General features: G+C 55.1%; 7 protein-coding genes across 7 annotated transcripts; 2 read left to right on the forward strand and 5 right to left on the reverse strand.

Annotated features, from left to right (window-relative positions):
* Nucleotides 1-41: 41 nt before the first annotated feature.
* On the forward strand, nt 42-1,629 carry NCS57_00297500 (uncharacterized protein; the record flags this gene model as incomplete). The annotated part of the gene is made up of 8 exons (XM_053052992.1): nt 42-96; nt 153-281; nt 335-340; nt 404-564; nt 832-908; nt 959-1,060; nt 1,105-1,505; nt 1,574-1,629. The coding sequence occupies 8 exons, from the start codon at nt 42-44 to the stop codon at nt 1,627-1,629; spliced, it is 987 nt and encodes a 328-aa protein (XP_052918238.1).
* A 585-nt stretch (nt 1,630-2,214) lies between these two features.
* On the reverse strand, nt 2,215-3,509 carry NCS57_00297600 (Semialdhyde-dh domain-containing protein; the record flags this gene model as incomplete). The annotated part of the gene is made up of 3 exons (XM_053052993.1): nt 2,215-2,270; nt 2,328-2,377; nt 2,431-3,509. The coding sequence occupies 3 exons, from the start codon at nt 3,507-3,509 to the stop codon at nt 2,215-2,217; spliced, it is 1,185 nt and encodes a 394-aa protein (XP_052918239.1).
* Nucleotides 3,510-5,303: 1,794 nt separating this feature from the next.
* On the reverse strand, nt 5,304-6,104 carry NCS57_00297700 (uncharacterized protein; the record flags this gene model as incomplete). The annotated part of the gene is made up of 2 exons (XM_053052994.1): nt 5,304-5,472; nt 5,563-6,104. The coding sequence occupies 2 exons, from the start codon at nt 6,102-6,104 to the stop codon at nt 5,304-5,306; spliced, it is 711 nt and encodes a 236-aa protein (XP_052918240.1).
* Nucleotides 6,105-8,048: 1,944 nt separating this feature from the next.
* NCS57_00297800 (Fructose-bisphosphatase) lies at nt 8,049-9,185 on the forward strand (the record flags this gene model as incomplete). Its single annotated transcript, XM_053052995.1, has 3 exons — nt 8,049-8,167; nt 8,224-9,005; nt 9,055-9,185. The coding sequence occupies 3 exons, from the start codon at nt 8,049-8,051 to the stop codon at nt 9,183-9,185; spliced, it is 1,032 nt and encodes a 343-aa protein (XP_052918241.1).
* Nucleotides 9,186-9,350: 165 nt separating this feature from the next.
* NCS57_00297900 (S5A-REDUCTASE domain-containing protein) lies at nt 9,351-10,371 on the reverse strand (the record flags this gene model as incomplete). Its single annotated transcript, XM_053052996.1, has 3 exons — nt 9,351-9,645; nt 9,698-10,037; nt 10,083-10,371. 3 exons carry the CDS (start codon nt 10,369-10,371, stop codon nt 9,351-9,353), a joined length of 924 nt encoding a protein of 307 aa, XP_052918242.1.
* Nucleotides 10,372-10,739: 368 nt separating this feature from the next.
* Nucleotides 10,740-11,515, reverse strand: NCS57_00298000 (CIA30 domain-containing protein; the record flags this gene model as incomplete). The annotated part of the gene is made up of 3 exons (XM_053052997.1): nt 10,740-10,911; nt 10,966-11,428; nt 11,485-11,515. 3 exons carry the CDS (start codon nt 11,513-11,515, stop codon nt 10,740-10,742), a joined length of 666 nt encoding a protein of 221 aa, XP_052918243.1.
* Nucleotides 11,516-13,592: 2,077 nt separating this feature from the next.
* Nucleotides 13,593-14,836, reverse strand: NCS57_00298100 (BZIP domain-containing protein; the record flags this gene model as incomplete). Its single annotated transcript, XM_053052998.1, has 3 exons — nt 14,350-14,836; nt 13,775-14,301; nt 13,593-13,709 (listed from the first exon to the last, which is right to left on the reverse strand). The coding sequence occupies exons 1-3, from the start codon at nt 14,528-14,530 to the stop codon at nt 13,593-13,595; spliced, it is 825 nt and encodes a 274-aa protein (XP_052918244.1). The 5' UTR covers nt 14,531-14,836.
* Between the last annotated feature and the right edge of the window lie 3,043 nt (nt 14,837-17,879).

The following is a 17,879-nucleotide window of genomic DNA, read 5'->3' on the forward strand; positions in this document are numbered from 1 at the left end:
CCCTTGACTTGATTCGACCCGACCCTCCTCCCACCGGCAACATGACGACGGAGGTGTCCTCCACCCGGCTTTACTTGGGAAACCTCCCTCGAAATGGTCCAGACTCATCGCCCTGACGCTCCTAGCCATGCCACTGACACGCTGCCGAACAGCTACCAAGTCCGATGTTGAGGCTCACTTTGCGACTCATGGAACCGGAGAAATCACCGAGGTCAAGCTGATGAACGGCTTCGGTTTCATCGAGTACAAGGATCCCATGGACGCTCAAGATGTCGTCCCGGGTTAGTCGACCCCTCTTCCGTCTCTGCGCTGACTGCTGACCGTCATCCTACAGCCTTTCGTACGTCACCACTCCAGCCCTCGTCTCCATCTGCGCCCTCTGGCTAACACACCACCCTCCAAGACGGATCGAACTTTATGGGAGAACGACTCACTGTCCAGTTTGCTCATGGCCCCCGGCACCGAGAGGGTGGCTTCGGCAACCACGAGCGCGCCGCTCCGCGGCCTCGCCGTACCCCTCATCGAATGCAGATCACGGGACTCCCGAACGATACCAGTTGGCAGGTCTGTTCACACTCCCCGTTCCTTGTCGCTGCTGGATTCCATGGACCTTCTTCCCCTTGTGCCTTGCGCGGAGCTCTGGCTTTTCTGGCTTCGACCCATCGGGACTGCGCCGGGACTAGGTTTAGGGGACGACAACCACGGACCCCCTCCGCCCGTTTTGCTTCCTGGTACTTGACTTGACGGACTGCATTCGCGTTTTGTGGATTACATGGACTTCCGGCGTTTTTCCTGCTCCTGGACAACGACTTACGTGGATTCTGGAAATAGGATCTCAAAGACTTTGCGCGTCAGTCCAGCTTGGACGTGGTCTACTCTGAGACTGGACGCGACTCGAACGGCCGAGGGTGAGTTGATTGATAGTTTTTGTTTCGTGACTATGGCTGACACGAGGTAGATTCGTCGAATTCGAGACTGCTGCGGACCTGAGGACCGCTGTAGAGAAGCTCGACGGTCGCGAATTCAAGGGACAGCGCGTCCAATGTGTGGCTGACGTAGAGTATCCCCCGCCCGCCTGCTGAAGCATATACTGACTCGGCCCAGACTCAGCCTGACGTTCCCGCCCGCGACCGCGGTCGATCCCGCTCTCCGGGACGACGCCCGTACCCACCTCCCGTGGATGACTACGACCGCCGTGGTCCTCCTCGCGGCTATAGTCCTCGCCGCGATGGATACGGCTACCGAGACCGAAGCCCACGACGAGACTACTATGATGACCGAGCCCGCTATCGATCACCACCTCGCCGACCAATGGAGGACTATCCTCCTCCCCCTCCTCGCGGTCGCTACGATGACCCGTACCGACGCGACTACCCTCCTCCCCCGGACCCTTATGCCAATGGTCGACCGCCGTACGACCGGCCTCCTCGAGACTTCCCTCCGCGAGAGGGTGGATACCCCAGGGAGGGATATCCCCGTGATTACGATCGTGGTGGACGCTACTGGTAAATCCATCTCCTACAACCGCTTGAGCCGCTTCGTTGGCGGGACTGTCCTTGACCGGCGGTACTAGATTCAACCCTGACCAAAAGCGCCAAGTCTGCGCCACGCAGTCCGGACTGCGAATAGGTAGGGAAGGGCAAGTTTGATACAACCGGCGATAGGCAGGCAGGCAGGCGCAGCGATAATTGACGGACGACCAACGAGTCACTCTTCATGACGGCCAAACAAAAAGGAATGAGGAGGAACACTGGACGGCGCAGGGGACAGGGGGACAGGCTTGATGAAGGACATGACGAGAGTGGACGAAAACTGGGAAAATGCTGCAATGCAATCGCTCGCACACGACTTGAGATTTTTGGTGATTGACTCGGTAGGATCAAAGTGTATGACTAGGCAGGCACCAGGGTGGCTTACTATAGGACTTTGAGGATGTGCGTTTGGTTCAGTTTGTGTTATTCTCTTTGGGGGGATCTTTCTATGTTAGGTTGGGACCTTTTATTTCAATCCAGTATCCAATGTTTCTTTAGTAAGTCCAGAATTGATTCAACGTTGTCGTGTGCCTCTATATTGGTATCGAGAAGGTTTTGTGTAACATGTGTTCCTCTACAAGGCGCGTCTATACATAGACCCCAATCCAACGTCTTTTGAAGCATATCCGAACCAACTCCTCGTCGTCGAGAACAAACCATCTAATCTAATTGACGGACGCCTTTACATGATGGGAATGCCCTCATACTCGGCGTAGCCAAGCGCAAGGTTCATGTTTTCTGGTGAAGCTTGTCAGTAACCCTATGATTATCGTTCTTGGGAGAAAGGTAACTTACGCAAGCACTGAGTGCTAGCTCCCTTGTTCAGGTTATCTATCGTGGCGCAACTTTGCATAGTTAGCATGATTTGGTCTCTTCAGCCAGATGATCCATGACTTACACAATCACGCGCTTGCCGGTCTTGTCAACGGCGAAGCCTCCAATCTCAACTCCATGCTTCTTGGAGATATCCTTCACAAGAGGCGCCTCGCCCACAACCTTGATGAGCTTCTCACCGGCGTAGCGGTCCTGGTAGAGCTGTCGGATGTCGCGTGAAGTCATGGTCTTGTTGAGGGGGATGTTGACGGTGAGATGGATGCCCTGGAACCAAGAGACGACGTGCGGGATAAAGGCAACGGGGGTGCCAAGATGACGGCTGATCTCGCCTTCGTGAATGTGGCCCGTCAGGCTGTAAGGGATGAGGTTGTCTTTGAGGAGGTTGACGTCGTTCTTGGGAGATGGCTTGGTTCCTGCGCCAGAGTAGCCCGACACACCAAAGACGACAGGCTGGCCTTCAATGTGCTCGAGTAGAGGGGCAATGGCAAGCTGAGAGCCGGTAGCAAAACAGCCAGGATTTGAGATTCTGGTAGACTGAGTAATGTTGGACCGCTTTGTGAGCTCAGGCTGGCCATAGGCCCAGGTATCGTCAAAGCGGTAATCGGCCGAGAGATCGACAATGACGCTCTTGCTATCGCCGAGGGCTTCCACGTAGGGCTTGCACACAGAGTTGGGAAGAGCCATGATCCAGCAGTCGACGTCCTTGTCCAGCCGGGCGACATCCTCGGGGGATAGGTTCTCGTAGATGATCTTGCGCTTGGTATATCCCTCAAGCTCCTTGCCATTGAGCTCTCGCGAAGACACATGTCGAAGGTCCATGTAAGGATGGTTGTTGAGCAGATCGATCAGGGCTTGACCAGTGTATCCTCGGGCGCCAATAAGACCGATACGAGAAGGGACGTCGTTGGAGGCATTCTTCTTGCCCAGAGGCGGGTTGGGGTTTGTCGTGGTGGCGTAGCCCCGTAGCTGCTTGCTCGCCACGGCTTGGAAGACTCCTCGGGCGGAGGTGACACGATCACGAGCGGGCGAAGCCACCAGGCTCCTCGAAGACGAGAGGTTTCGAGCGCTGTTGAGGAGGGGAGCAGACGAGCGAACGACTCGGCGGGCGCCGGCGCGCATGGCCACGGAGGTGGCAGAGAGCATGATTTCGGATGCTTCTCAGCGCAATTGACTTTGTGGCGAAGAGGTTAGGGTGGACGTTGTGGTGATGTCGAGAGCGAAAGTGCGCTGTGACTCCATCTTGTGGTGGGTTTTATCCCCTGCATCGGCTTCATGTACTACCTACGGTATTTACTTTAGTGCCTTGGTGGGGAGGGAGGCGCCGAAATCGCTCGAACCAGTCGCGGCACATCCTTGACTTGCCTTTACCTAATTAGTATTCACAAAGTGGCAGGCCAAGGTTCATCACTTGGAAAGAATGGAGCAAGAACCTCTTGTTTGTGAATTTCTTTCGATCCATATCAATCAGTTGATGCTGCATGTTGATAAGCAAAGCAGGATCTATCCGTCCGATGAAGGTACCCCGCGGCCCCGCTGATGCTCCACATGAAAAAAAATCACCCACCCCTGCTTCATCATGACTCTTTGAAAGGAGGCAGTCGGCATTGTTTACTGATCTTTTCATGAGTGTCTTTACTATTACAAAACTGAGCCATTTCAGGTCCGACTGGAGACTGGTCATCGAAGTTATTACAGAGCCAGAATATCTTGATCACTGTATTTCTAAGCTTTGGAATAGAGTCTCGTTTTGAGGAGCATCCCCCCACGGTGTTCGTTGAAGACTGGGGTCTCTAATTTGGATACCTTCTCTTGGGGCGGGATATAGGGCGGGATATAGTGCTTACAACGTGGGGGGCTTTGGTCTAAATAGAATTGGCGTTTTGGGAGCATTGGATGCGTTCTTGTGCAGAGCCGTGGGAAATAGCAAAGAAACAGGTGCTTTGTGGTGGGGGTCAAGTAGAGGGTGCTGGTGAGACTATTAATACCCGTCCCCAAACCGTTTGTTACCGAGATGAACATAGAGTGAGCATACGACTTGGTTTTTGGTACTTTGGTAATGAGCAAACTTGATGTTGTGACCGATGTGGGTAGAGAAGCCTAGTCTTCGTTATCATCCGAGGAAAACAACTGTATCCTGCAGCGGTAAAAGTTGGTATACAAGCTGCTCATGAGTACCGGCTTGCTATCCATTTTTGGTGTCTGATGCTTGAAACGGAGAGAAAGAATGTAATGACAATGCTAGCTGCACTTACACCCTAGGTTGAGTGATACTCTTTCTATACCTCGTCTGCCTCATTGATGTTATTGCCGCTTGGAATCGATTTGCTATTTAAGACGGGACTAACATTACGGATATACCTACTCGGGGTCTTCATCATGGCTTGGCTACCGACCTTTGGATAGGGCATGCAATGAAGGGTGCCCGCAAGGATCAAAGAGAGCGAGTTTTGACTCGCGCGGCTAGAAAGTCGCCCAGAAAGAAAGTAGCACAGAGTGCGTCAACCTCATGTACGGATAGCCCGGATTCAAGGCGCAATGCCGTTCCGGATTTGGCGGCAAGGGACAAGCTCATCGTGAGTCAAAGGAAGCAGTAGCCGGACATAGAATTCACGCCCTCGCCCAAGGAGGAGGCGGACCTCGGCTGATTCAAAGTAAATGAACAAGACCAAACAAGTTTGATTTTATGTTTCCAAAAAGGACCTGGATCTATCGCACAAAGTAGAAAGGATGCTCGAGCTTGGCGCCATCAGTTGCTCCCGTGGTGCCCTTCCCATAGTATACAATTAAAGAAAGAAACTCTGAACTCCCACAATAGGATGGCGATGGCGTGATTCGCGAATTGGTAGTGGCTGATAAGGGGATGGCGGGTGCGGGTATGTGGGTGTATATGGCGATAGCCAATATGGAGGTTGATTAAGGACGGATATGGACGGTAAATTAAGCCGCCGTCTTCTTCCACTGGCCGTAAACACCGATAAGACTGCTAAGGGTACCGGTCAGACCGACGATGCCGTCGTCCAGGAAGCCGACCCAGCCGAGACCGGAGACGGGAACGCAGATATCGCAAAGGTCGCAGAAGAGCTGCTTCTTGGCGGCGGCGCGCTCACTGGCATGTGTCAGTACATGTATCATGATGATGAGGTAACAAGCGCGCATGACCAGATAGGCGAGCGCAAGGGAGTGGATGTCAACTTACATGGAGATGGTCTTGCTCTCGACAACACCCTCGCCCTCCTTCAGATCCACCTTGGATGCTCGCACGCTCAGCTGGCGCAGAGTATACAGCTGACCAACGATGCTGAACATGATACCGATTGCCCAGAATCGGTAGGCCTCCTTCTGGAAGCGCTTGGCGTGATCCCACTTGCGGAAGCCGACAGCGTCAGGAATAGTGGCGGCATCGCAAGTCAGGTAACCGGCATAGCCCAGCTGGCGACCGACCGAGGTGTAGCGCAGGACGGGGTCCATGGACTTGGCGTCGCTTGCGGTGGCAGCGGCCTTGAAGTGCTCAACAAACTTGCCAGCGCGGAAGACCTTGCGCATGAGGCCGAACTGCTTCTTGAGGGTGTTCCAGGGGGCGATCTTGTCCGGGGTGCCGTTGGTGCGGAGGAGGTACCAGGCGTAGAAGCGGGCAAAGTACTGCAGGACGCGCATGAGCTTGTCGCGACCGAGGGTTGTGGCCATGTAGCGCAGGTAGTGCGCGACCGTCGGGTGGTAGATGAGGGCGTCGGCGACCATGGTTGCGGTGATGGAGGATCGATGAGAGTTACAGCAGCACGTGTCGTATCAAGAGTTGATGGTGATGCGAGATGGCGAAAGCTCGGAGGTTATACAGCAGCAGCAGCAATTAATATTCGGCGATGACCAAAGCCGGAGTAAGTACGGGATTCGCTCTTCACCAGTGAGGAGCTAACAATTAGCGATGAAACGGGGCGAGATGGAGATGGATTGGCCGATGGAGAATGGAGATGATGACAGTTCCAAGTCGATGGTATTAAAAAAAAGCTGGGGAAATGGGAATGGATTCAATAAGACGTGCGCGGAGCAAAATCGGAGACTTGACCGAGCCCGGAAAACGGGTTCACATGCCGAGGTCCGCCCCCGTGAGGCTTGAGGGGCAGGAGCGAGCAACACAAGCACAAGCTTGACTCGGCTCTCTCCAACGGCTCCCATCTGTGCTGTGGTGCCAGAATAGGTACTTAATCCAGCTAAGCCCAGGTTCAGCTTTGGTAGCAGAAAAAGGGGGCAGACGACAAAGCTCCTATCGTCATCTTGGTTTCCATTTTCCGTCCCCGCAAAAAAAATCCATAACAGGTCGTTTCGGTCTGGGGAAAAGAGATTGATCGCTACGGCAAGTGCCCGAGGCTCGGTCTGGTTCCTGTTTGAGAAGTAGCATCGATCCAGTGAGAGGAGAGCACAGGATGGGGCCTGGTGCGCTTTTGGCGCCTTGCTCGTGCTCTTCGGACTCTGTCCGTTCCTTGCATTCTGACTGTCGCAAGAACCCCGGCCGTCCGGATAACCTTTAACCCGGTGCCGGTGCCCCGTGAAGGATTTCCCAATTGGGATGAGGAGCGAAGGAAGAAGAAGGGAAGGCTACTGCGGGGGTTGCACGTGATATAAGGAGCTAGGTTAAAGCCTCAGGCAGCAAGTGCTCAATGGCCAGGCATCTACCCCCAAACCTACCTTTGATCTCCACTTCCTGCACCTCGGGATCTTCACCCCGCTCAATCTCGAAATCTGAGCGTGCCACCCCCACCGGGAGGGGAGCAGAAATCATGATGGCGGGAATTGGCCGGATGCTGTGGCGGTGACTTGATCAAAAGTCCTCAGTCACTGGTCAAGACTCAATGCCATGATCACCCTTAGAGACCGAGACCTGAGCAAGCAGCCGAATGCCCCTCCTCTCCACCGACGCGCAGAGGAGGCAGGTATGCCAATTACTCAAGATGTGGGGAGAAACCGGGACCGACGCCAACCTGGAGCGGCTCCCGTAGCGTGCCTTTACGTCTCGAATACTCTCTGATGGAGGGGCATTGGAGGCTGGAGGTTGGAGTGCCCCGGGAAATCCTCTTGCGCCGCTTCCCCTCGGCCGGCAATGACCCAATCGTACCCCAATCGACCCGCGTCTCGGGACTTGGACCTCGCTGACATTCGCCGAGGCCTCGCTGAGAACGCTGAAACTCGCTGGGTGCCACCCGCAGCCGTAGCCCGCAACACTTTGTCCGGGTCACGCAGGGCTGTGAACCCGATACGACGCCCCCATGGAGCCGCGAGAGCTCTGTTTGCTGCCCTGCGGTTGGTGCAATTCCCCACGAGACCTCGTCGCCGCTCGCCGTTGTCAGGGTAGAGCGCCCGTCGATGGCCGGCGTATCATCGTCATCCCGTCGTGAAGTCGCGGACGGACGCGGTTGTTTGCTCATTCTCTTGCTCGGTCTTCGGTTCCGGACTTCCCTCGTCCGACTTGCTTCTTCTACCTCCTCCCTCCGCTTGATCTTCTCCTGATCTTCTTCTTTCATCTCCCTTTTCCGCTTCGCGATACCCTCAGACGACCCTCATAAGCCATTGTCTCTGCTGTTGCTTGACGGCTTAAACCTTGTGTGCTCGGCTTAAGCTCTTGTCTCTTCTTTACTCCAGCTTCCCCTCTCCTTCATTCCACATCCTACACCCCCGAAATCAGACACAATGGCTTCCAACGGTAACAAGATGCACGAGTCCGAGAAGGTCAACACCAACATTGTGACCCTCACTCGCTTCCTCACTGAGGAGCAGGCCAAGCACCCTGAGGCTACTGGTGACTTTACGTATGATGCTGCTTACCTCGGCTTTCATGATACCAAACTGACAACCGCCTGTTCAGCCTGCTTTGCCACGCTCTCCAGTTCTCTTTCAAGTCCATCGCCTACTACATCCGACGCGCCACCCTCGTCAACCTAACTGGTCTGGCTGGTTCCTCCAACATCACCGGCGACGACCAGAAGAAGCTCGACGTCATCTCCAATGACCTCTTCATTGAGGCCATGCGCTCCTCGGGCAAGTGTTCGCTGCTCGTCTCTGAGGAGGAGGACGAGATCATCTACTTCCGCGACGCCAAGGACGCTCACTATGCCGTCGCCTGCGACCCCATTGACGGTTCTTCCAACCTGGACGCTGGTGTCTCTGTCGGCACCATCTTTGGTATTCACAAGCTTCCTCCCGGTTCCAAGGGCTGCAAGGAGGATATCCTGAAGCCCGGAACTGAGCTGCTGGCTGCCGGTTTCACCATGTACGGTGCCTCGGCCCAGCTCGTCATCACCATGCGCGGCGGCACCGTCAACGGTTTCACCCTTGACAACGGTATCGGCGAGTTCATTCTGTCGCACCCCGACATGCGCCTCCCCAAGTCGCGTGCCATCTACTCTGTCAACGAGGGTAACTCCTTGTACTGGGAGGACAAGACGATTGGCTACTTCAACTCGCTCAAGCTGGCCCAGGAGAACGGCAAGCCCTACAGCTCGCGTTACATTGGTTCCATGGTTGCCGACGCTTACCGAACCCTGCTTTACGGAGGTATCTTTGCTTACCCCGCCGACAAGAAGAGCCCCAAGGGCAAGCTCCGTATCCTGTACGAGTGCGCGCCCATGGCTCTTGTGTTTGAGAATGGTTAGTGTCAATTGAATTTGTATGGTTCTGTATGCTAACTTGACTATAGCTGGTGGCCAGGCTGTCGACAGCAACATGAAGCGAATGCTCGAGGTGGTACCCGAGCACATCCACGACCGAGCCGGTATCTTCATGGGCAGCTACGACGAGGTTGAGCGGGTCAAGGCTTTCCACAAGTAAGGTGTGATTTGCTATGCGATGCTATGTAACAAATTGTTTTGTCGGGGGGATCATGGAAGCAGTAAAATACCAAAAGGCGAACATCATGAATGAAATGAGCATTTAATGACCAAGTCATGACACCATTCTTGCCGTGCCATGATACATGATGAATCTCATGATGCATTACCAGAACCGAGGGATGAGCTTGGGCGTGTTTTTCTTCCACTCCTGATAGTCCTTGCGATGACCATATCGCTTGTCGTACTTTTCTTCGCTCAATGGGATGCCGGATACCTTTGTCAACAGCAGCGCTGCAAAGGCAGGGCTCACATATGACAGAGCTGTCGTAGTCAGTATGCTGCCCGCACTGCCAGAGAGGCCGAGAGCCAGCTGAACAGGCTGTCTCGCCAGGATACCAGCGGCGACGGTGGCGATGCCTGTCCAGAGGGTGATTTCACCAAAGTAGTTGGGGAATTGGCTGCGCGTGTTAGTCAATTGCCTACCCAAAGTCACCTGTCAGCATTTCATACCTTCTAGAGAACAACCCTCGAGTCATGAAATCCTCATCATGAAGCTTCTCCTTCTTCTCCTTCATCCAGGCGCTCTTTTGTCTATCAGCGATAACCTCGCACGCAAAGCCGCACGCCCAGATGGTCAGCCCGAGGACGTCTGTAAGTAGGAGCTTAGGCACCGCGGCAGAGAGGACGGCTGGGGGCACCGCGTTGAGAAGGATGACGGGTGAGAGGCAGAGCGAGACCCAGAGGGCCTGGCCGAAGAAGGCGCCGGCGAATTTAGGCGCCGACGTCTTGATTTCGTCGAAGCGTGAGTCGTGGCCGTTTTGGAGGACTCGAGCAAAGAGGTATGATCCCACTACCATGTGTCAGATGTCATCTCAAGTAGTGTCAAGTGGCTTACATCGCGTCGCCCAAATCGCTACGGCACCTGTAAGCACCAGCTGTCTCCAGTCTGCGTGCCTCAGAACCGTCGGTCCTTGGCCGCGCAGGACGGAGATGACGCCGGGGATGACGGGTCCGACGAGGCGGGGCATGTACAGGCTTAAAGCACCGACGGCGAGGAACGTGAGGGAACCGCTGAGGTCGTAGATGCGATCGGATTTGGCGGCGATGGAGGGGAGACCGGCTGCGGCTTGGAGGGCGAGGGCGGTCGTTACCGGGGGGAGGAGGGCACGGAGGAGGGACGGCATTTTGACGATGTTGCAAGGAGATGAAGGAACTCAGCAAAACAGCACGATGCCATACACACTCGTGCCGGGCATGATTCCCTTTATAAGACTTGGGTCGGGTAGTTCTCTTTGTCTTACAAAGTACCTTTGCAAAAAGTCGTGACGCAATAGAGTCGAACCGGACGCTCGATGCCGGCCCGCCCCTCCGATCCCCGCGCCGAACGGACGAGCTCCGGGTCAGGGCGCGCGGAAGGGCCGGGGGCACTAAACGGCCGAATTGAGAAAATGTACAACGTCGACGACTTGAAGATGGCAATCAACTTTTGTTGTTTTTGGAGCAGCTGCTTGGTTTGACCGCTAGAAATATATCTGTTTTTCTGGGACAATGTCTACAACAGCCCGCAGAACAGCAGCTTCCACCAAGGACGCGCCTCCGTCTCATCCCGCTTCGCTGGCTTTCTCAAATCCTCGTCGTCACTCTCATCCCCGTCACAGGTCTTGTTGATAGCCGCGATCGAGTTGACGACGAGCTTGAAATCGCCATCCTGCTGGTCAAAGAAGCTATACCATATCAACACAAGAGCTCGAAGTAACACCCGAGGAAGAAAAACTCACCTTCGCATCATGAGCGAAATCCTCTTGATATCCCCCAAGTCCAAGGGCTTCGGATCATCAAGGTCCCTGCCTCGATACGTAGCCCTAAACTCATCCCACTTCTTGACAATGATTCCTCCCTCAGCAGGCGGCTCAAAGTCCACCTCCCAGCTGACACCGGCCTCATCACGTCCATCCTCCCTCCTCTCAGGAATCGTATCCTTGACGGTGAAAGTGAACGTCTGCTCCGAGTTGCCCGCGCCTAGGTCCAGCTGCAGACCCTCCGTCTGGGAGAGGTCGAGGGAAAGGTCGCCCTTTGTGCGCTGAGAGGCGAAGCCAGCGCCGCCGAGCGTCTTAGTGTCGAGGGTCCCGTAGAAGATGGCCTGCGAAGGGGGTTCGCAGATTGTTAGGTTGGAGATGCTGGAGCCGCCTCGGACACGGTCGTCAGAAGCAGTCCAGAGGTCCTGAGACCAAGGGCTGTAAACTGCATCAGTATATGCTTTTTTCCACGATAGATTCAGTGAGATACTTGCCGGTCACCGCCAAAGAGATATGTCAACTGGTCCGCCATCTCTTCCTACCGTCAATTGAGTCAATTGATGCGTTATGTTTGTTTGTTTACCGGTTGTCGAGAGGAGATGAGAAAAGTTAAAATTCCCCAGACTGTTTAATAACCCTTGTCGATCTAGACTCGTTTTCATGAGATGCCGAGACCCAATGACATAATTGACTCTCAACTCCCGATGCCAAGACGGGAAAGAGAAGAAGGGAAGAAGCTCGGTTTGAGCATAATATCCACTATGTGCATAGTCACTGACGGTCCGTAGTCTAAAGCTCATCAACACATGATATACAAGTTTTGAATTGTGCATTTTGATCAATCTTGATTTCATTTCATCTTGCTTGTGTGCGTTGGGTGGTGTCAACTATAAAATCAAGGTTCACACCTAAGCAGTCTACTACTACGACAATGCAGCATGGATGATAACGACACTCACTCATTCTAGACCCGATCCCTGGACGAGGCAAGCCAATCGACACGTCCTCATGAAAGGCAGCCCCCTTTTACACGACTAAACCGACTAACTACTGCAAGGACAAGGACAGCATGTGTTTCCTCTGCTACAGTACAGTACAGTACCTTTCATTACCCCCCTTTTGTAAGTATCTTTCACAGCCTGATCTTCTCCTCATGACCCCTGTCTCATTGCTCATACGGACGGCGGCCGTCAATTCAACCTCCGCGTCCGCGTCCACATCCGAGCATGCCGGACTACACTACACGTACTGTAGTCGCAATCTCTATTATCCCGAATCCCTTCGGGTCTCTGAACTGCCGAGCCCGATCTCCCATGCAGCTTGTGAAATGGTACCGTCCATAGTACACGTCCACGTCCACTAGAGAAAAAAACAACGACGCCCGTTTATGCCGTAGCCTACTTTCACCCTCCCAAACGCCAGCATCTGGAACCCAACCCCCAGCACGTGGGCCAAGCCCCTGCAAGGAAGAAGAACAGGATGGCGGGCTTTTAGAATTTACCGCCCCAAAAACGATGCCAAACCGTACAACTCGGTTATACGTACACGCAATACGCACGCCAGCAGACTTTCATCCCCCCCCAGCTGAGGACCCGGGACCGAGGAGGAGGGGGGCGGGCGTGTTCTAGACAGTCCTTGTGCATTTGCACATAGCGCAGCCGCCTCAGCCTGGTTTCTGCAAGCCCCCTCTTCCTCTCTCCCACGCCTTGGGCTTTTTTCTCAAGCCATGGGCGGCTCTGCAGAGCGCTATCTGTTTTGAGCTTTTCAGCTGCTTCCAAGGCTCTCAGCTGCTTCTTGGCTCCGTCAAGACAAGGAGATTTGTGTCTTTCATCAGGCCAGGCCAGGCTCGGTCAAGGTCCCTGTCGCACACATAGGACTTGTCTGCCTCATAGGATCAAATCTCCTATGCTAGGTAGGATCGAGGCCCATGACACAAAGGCCCATGGTCATGGCCCACGTTCCAAGTCCTAGATCCTTCAACCGACTCATCCATCCATCCATCAGACAGTCACATTGACACCACTGCTCAGGCCAGGATCTGATTCGTACGTTGTTGCACATTTCTCCTTTCATCTAATTTGTTTGTTTCGATGGCTCGCGGATATCTACTCAACAAAAAGGGACCGGGGTCTCCCGACCCTGCAGCCGCCATCGTCGCCTCCATCCCTCGCTCCCAGCCTGCCTGCCTGCCTAATCCCACCCATTGCGTCCATTCGTAATCCAAAATGTACAATTCATACATTGATTGATTTCCATAAACGCCGCATGTATCTTCTTTTCCATCGCCATCCCAGATAAGTAATCAATAACGTTCGTCCATCTTTGCAGCCGTCACAAGCCAACCAAGTCGAGCCCTTCGATGGTTGGTGCGTAAAAACGAGGGCAGACGATGTGAATCGCCTGAATGATGCCACTGGCTCAGAGCCAAGGCACCCACGGGGAGAAGAAGAAGAGTGTGGAGAGTGAAAGAATCCAAAAATATCAAAACCCGCCATGCTGTAATGCCTTGTGAGGCTCATCCCAACGCCTGAGTAAAGTGCAAATTCATTCGCTTTTGGCTCCCGGTTGATCCGGGTCGCCAGGCCAGTCCCATGACTCCGTCTTTACACTCATTGAGGGTGCATCATACCGGGCGAGCCGGGCATGGACAGAGGAGTGGTGGGATAGTCGAATCCGGCCTCTGAACAGTTGGCCGAATGGTCGAACGTGTGCGAGAGCGGAGGAGTCTGGAACCCCATCAGCAACGTGGATCTCGAGCAGCCCCGCGGGGCATTTGACTGGCGTAACTCACATGAGGGTTGGACTGATCGTAGGGGCTTGGGGCGTTGAAGTCCATGGGAGGCATGTAGCTGTAAGCCATGTAAGGCGCGAGGCCGTCGTCGCTGGAGTACGACTCCCGCTTGATGGCGTCGCTAAAGTGCGTCATCGAGGGGAGCGTCATGGGCACGGTGGAAGCCGTCAGGTAGTTGGGGTAGGCGTCGGCCGTGGTCATGGCAGGGTAGGACTGGGCCGAGCCGTAGGGAGCGAGGAGGATCTCATCGGGAGCTGGGTAGGTCGAGTAGGTGAACTGAGGAGGGCTGTTGGAGCGGGCCCGGTCGTCGTAGGTGCCGGGGAAGAAGAGATCGTCAGTTGGCTCCATGGGAGGAGTGAACTGGCCCTGAGCAACCACGGGCTTGGCCTGGGCGGGCTGCGACTTTTGAGACTTGGAGGGCGATCGCTTCGACTTTGTCGTCTTCTGGGGCTGCTTGTCCGAGTCGGCATCGTCAGAAGAACCGGCGCGGCGCTCGAGGTCTTCGAGACGGCGCTTGAGCTTCTTGCCTGCAGGGTGTTAGTTGAAGCTGTGAGAGCTGTAGACTCGAGACATACGGTAGTTGCGCTGAGCAATGCGGTTCTGAATGCGGCGGCGCTCAGCAAGGTCAGAGATCTTGGTCCAGTCCTCATCGGGGTTGGCAGAGGCGCTGAAGGCACTGCTGGTTCCCGAGTACTGTCTGGGAGGTGGAGGAGCTGCCGCGTAGGCGTAGGCGGGTTGTGACATGAAGACGGACATTGTGTGTGTTGGAGTTGAAGACTGAGGGTTGAAGTAGAGAGACGTCGTGGAGGTGTTGGTCGTCGCTGTGTTCAACGACGAAGCTTTAGACAGTTCCCGAAGCACAATTGGGACGAGCTGTGTAGTTGATGTGTCTGTTCTGTCTGCCGAAGCCTGCTGTCTGCCCTTTCTGTCCGTCCTTGTATGCGAATTGAGTAAGGCTGGGAGGTGGATGGGTATATATAAGAGATGAGTGATGATTGAGTGAGCAAGAGCGAGCAAGAGCAAGCAAGCAACCTTGAAGCTGGTGATGAACTTGGAGATCGATGGAGAATGGGTAGACTGGTGAGGGGAAGAGGCTGTAGATTAAATATACAGGATCCAAGGCCAAGCTGAGAGTGACGAAGGAGCTGCTGGGGCGTGGACGATTGAGGGGGACATGTAGCGCTGGATGGCCCATGTTCCTGTGTACTGCCTGGGTAGAGCAACGCAACTGCACTGCAGCATGGAGGCGTGTGGTCGCAATCCCTGGAGGTGCACGCCCTCACCATTGGAAGCACACCCCCCAGCACGGCCACAGACCAAAAAAGGTCCTGGATGGGAGGGGAGGGGGTGTGTGCGAGTGCGAGAGTGTGTGTGGTGTCTTGGGTGGTGGCCGCCTTTTGGGAGGTGGAGGAGGCAAAGAGAGACCAGACATGGATCCTCTGGCAGGGTAAATGGCCCTGGGCCCTGGGCCTGGCGCTGCCTGCCCCTCTGGCCTCACAGGGCTGCTGCTGTTACTGCTGGGAAGGTGCTACGCATGTGGGTACAGAGTGTACCTTCCCTGCCCATCCCATCACAACCTGGCTGAGCCCCAATGCAGAACAGGGTACGTACCTCCGCCTTTTCCATCCTTCGCATTCGTCTCGCATTTGGGGTCTTTTGGCAGCCCATTGGCCCCTTCGCATCGGATTCCCGAGTACAGTACTGGAGAGGAGAGGCATTGAGCTTCATTTTGCCGTATCCGTCTGCTCCCAAGAGCACTGACAATTACTACGAGCCCTATAATACCACATGAAACTGCCGCTCATTTGCCCTCCCGGCCCGTGCAAAAGACTTGGAGCGGATGGACCTGCACCAACTCCGTGTCCGTGTCCGTTTGCCCACCAAGAAACAAGACCAATCTCGCAAATCAGATATAGCTGTGTCAAAAGGATTCACTATGGAAAAGGCGGTTCAACTAACAATTTGACCCGTCTCAATCTGTGCGACGGGAGGGGAGTGTCGCGGCAGTGGTGTCTGCACAAAAGAGCGGGATTCGAGCTCTCGAGGCAGAGAGTCAAATGCAACTTCGGGATCCATGGGATGGGAAGGGCATACCACCTCGACCGTCATGACTGGAATCCGTTGCTGCACTGCGGTGCACATTGGCTGGAGGTGTACGTACCGGTGCGTATACTTTTGGGCATCACGTTCTCTCATCCTGCTATGCTATGCTCTGGTAGGTATGGATTGCGTATCCGTCTGCCGTCATTCCCGTGAGTCGTTCGTCACGTAACATCAACGGTGGAGAGAGTGTGAACGCCCAGGCGCAGCCGCCGGCAGCAGCGAAAAAGGCGGAAGCAAAATAGAAGCATCAAGTCGAGGCAAGCCTTCAAGCCACCAGCAATGCCATGTCGCCGTTGAAACCTACAGCGTGCTGTGCTGCGCTGTGCTGTGCTGTGCTGTGCTCCAGCAGTAGCAGAAGACCCTTTGAACGGCGACCACTAGGCTCATACTAACTCACGCCCTGTCGGCGAGCCAGGTTCCGGGGTGATCCATTGGACGGGAGCTCCAAGGCAGAATCCAGAGGCGGGCTAATTATGCCATGCCCACAATAGCTCAAGCTCGAGTCGATTGCCGCGTCCGTCTCTAGCGGCAGCGAGCATCGCCTCGCCTTGTTGCTCTCCACTCCCGAGCCTCCCCGGCCCCGACCAACTGAGATGCTCTGAAGGACACAGATAATTCCAAAAAAGGTTTCGCAAAGCCATGGTTGCTTTAGTCACTCACCACCACCTACATCATTTGCGACGTGACGGGCAATTAGTAACAGCCAACCAGAGCATCTCCATCCCAGGCTTCCATCTCGCCTCTAGGACCGCCTTCCCGGTCGAGCAGTAGGAAAGACTTGGCTTAGATATCGAGTTCGACCCAAAGGGACCTTTGGCCGGGCCGATCAGTAGCTCGTCTCGTTCGTAGGGCTGTGTGACGACACCATTCCCTAGCTGCCCTTCAGGCCTGACCAAGAGCCCTGCTGGGCCACGGCGACAGCGAACACAGAGTCATCGGCGACTATCCACACCGTTGGGGTTTAGCTGCCCCCAGACGGATGAACAACAGCAATCCATCACCATCATGCCATGATGCCCCAGTCTGAGTCCCCATTGCCGTCGCGCCTAATCCACCAAGTGTCCCCCCCAATCCTTCCGTCTGGCACCCTCCACACCCAACAGCATGGGACACGACCATGATTCACCCAACCGGCCCCAGTGCCATCCGCGTGGCTCATCTCTGTCGAGACTTGGCTCTCTCCCGTGGCAGCTTACATGCAGCATCCATCCCCAAGGGGGGGAGGGTAGGGGACCCTTTGGAACGACAATGTCACTTGTCATCAACAAGCGTGGCGCCTCTTTCGAAGAAGCGTTGCACTCCAGAACTGGAATTTCGGCCGCTTTCACCACCAAGCTTTTTAACAAGCGCGCCCGCGCGAAGTTGAACGCGACGACAGCGAGGGACCACTGGACTCGAGACGCCGCTTAGCCCTGGCGGCCGACCCCTGCCCCTCCCCCAACTACGACGACCGTTCAGAAACCTTCAGTGGCGACGCGTCGCTCCGTTTGACTCGATCCGCCGGGGACGGGACACGCCAAGGGGAGAAAGAGGGGTTTGCCCGCCGGCCAAACGGTTTAGTTACAATGTGTGCTGTCTCTTGCTGCGGCGGTTGACGGATTGACGTCTCGCCTGCTGTCCATCCATGTGCTGTGCTGTGCTGTGCTGCACCAAAACTACGTAGTAGAAATCCCACCGTTAATCGTGGACCGCGTAATTAACCCTCGAACCGACATGCTCCATTCTTGGCCTCTGCTTGGACGCTTCGCCTAATATCCCCAAGGGCCCTGCTCCCACGGGGCACAGGGCAGGCCAACGGCTTCAGTACCCGTGGACGGAGAAAATACCCTTGCTCCTGTGTTTTTCCTTAATCGGTCTGTTATGAGGTTGCGTTGCGTTGCGTCGTTGAGGAGACATCCATCCATGGGCATGGGGTACGGTACACGCAAGGTGCCCGAGCGACCCGGGGTGTTTGATGACAATTGAAGTGATGGATTCCTCATCGCCCGCTACCAAGCGAGCG

This window comes from Fusarium keratoplasticum, chromosome 2 (genome assembly GCF_025433545.1).
Source record: "Fusarium keratoplasticum isolate Fu6.1 chromosome 2, whole genome shotgun sequence".
In the NCBI taxonomy this organism is placed as follows: domain Eukaryota; kingdom Fungi; phylum Ascomycota; class Sordariomycetes; order Hypocreales; family Nectriaceae; genus Fusarium; species Fusarium keratoplasticum.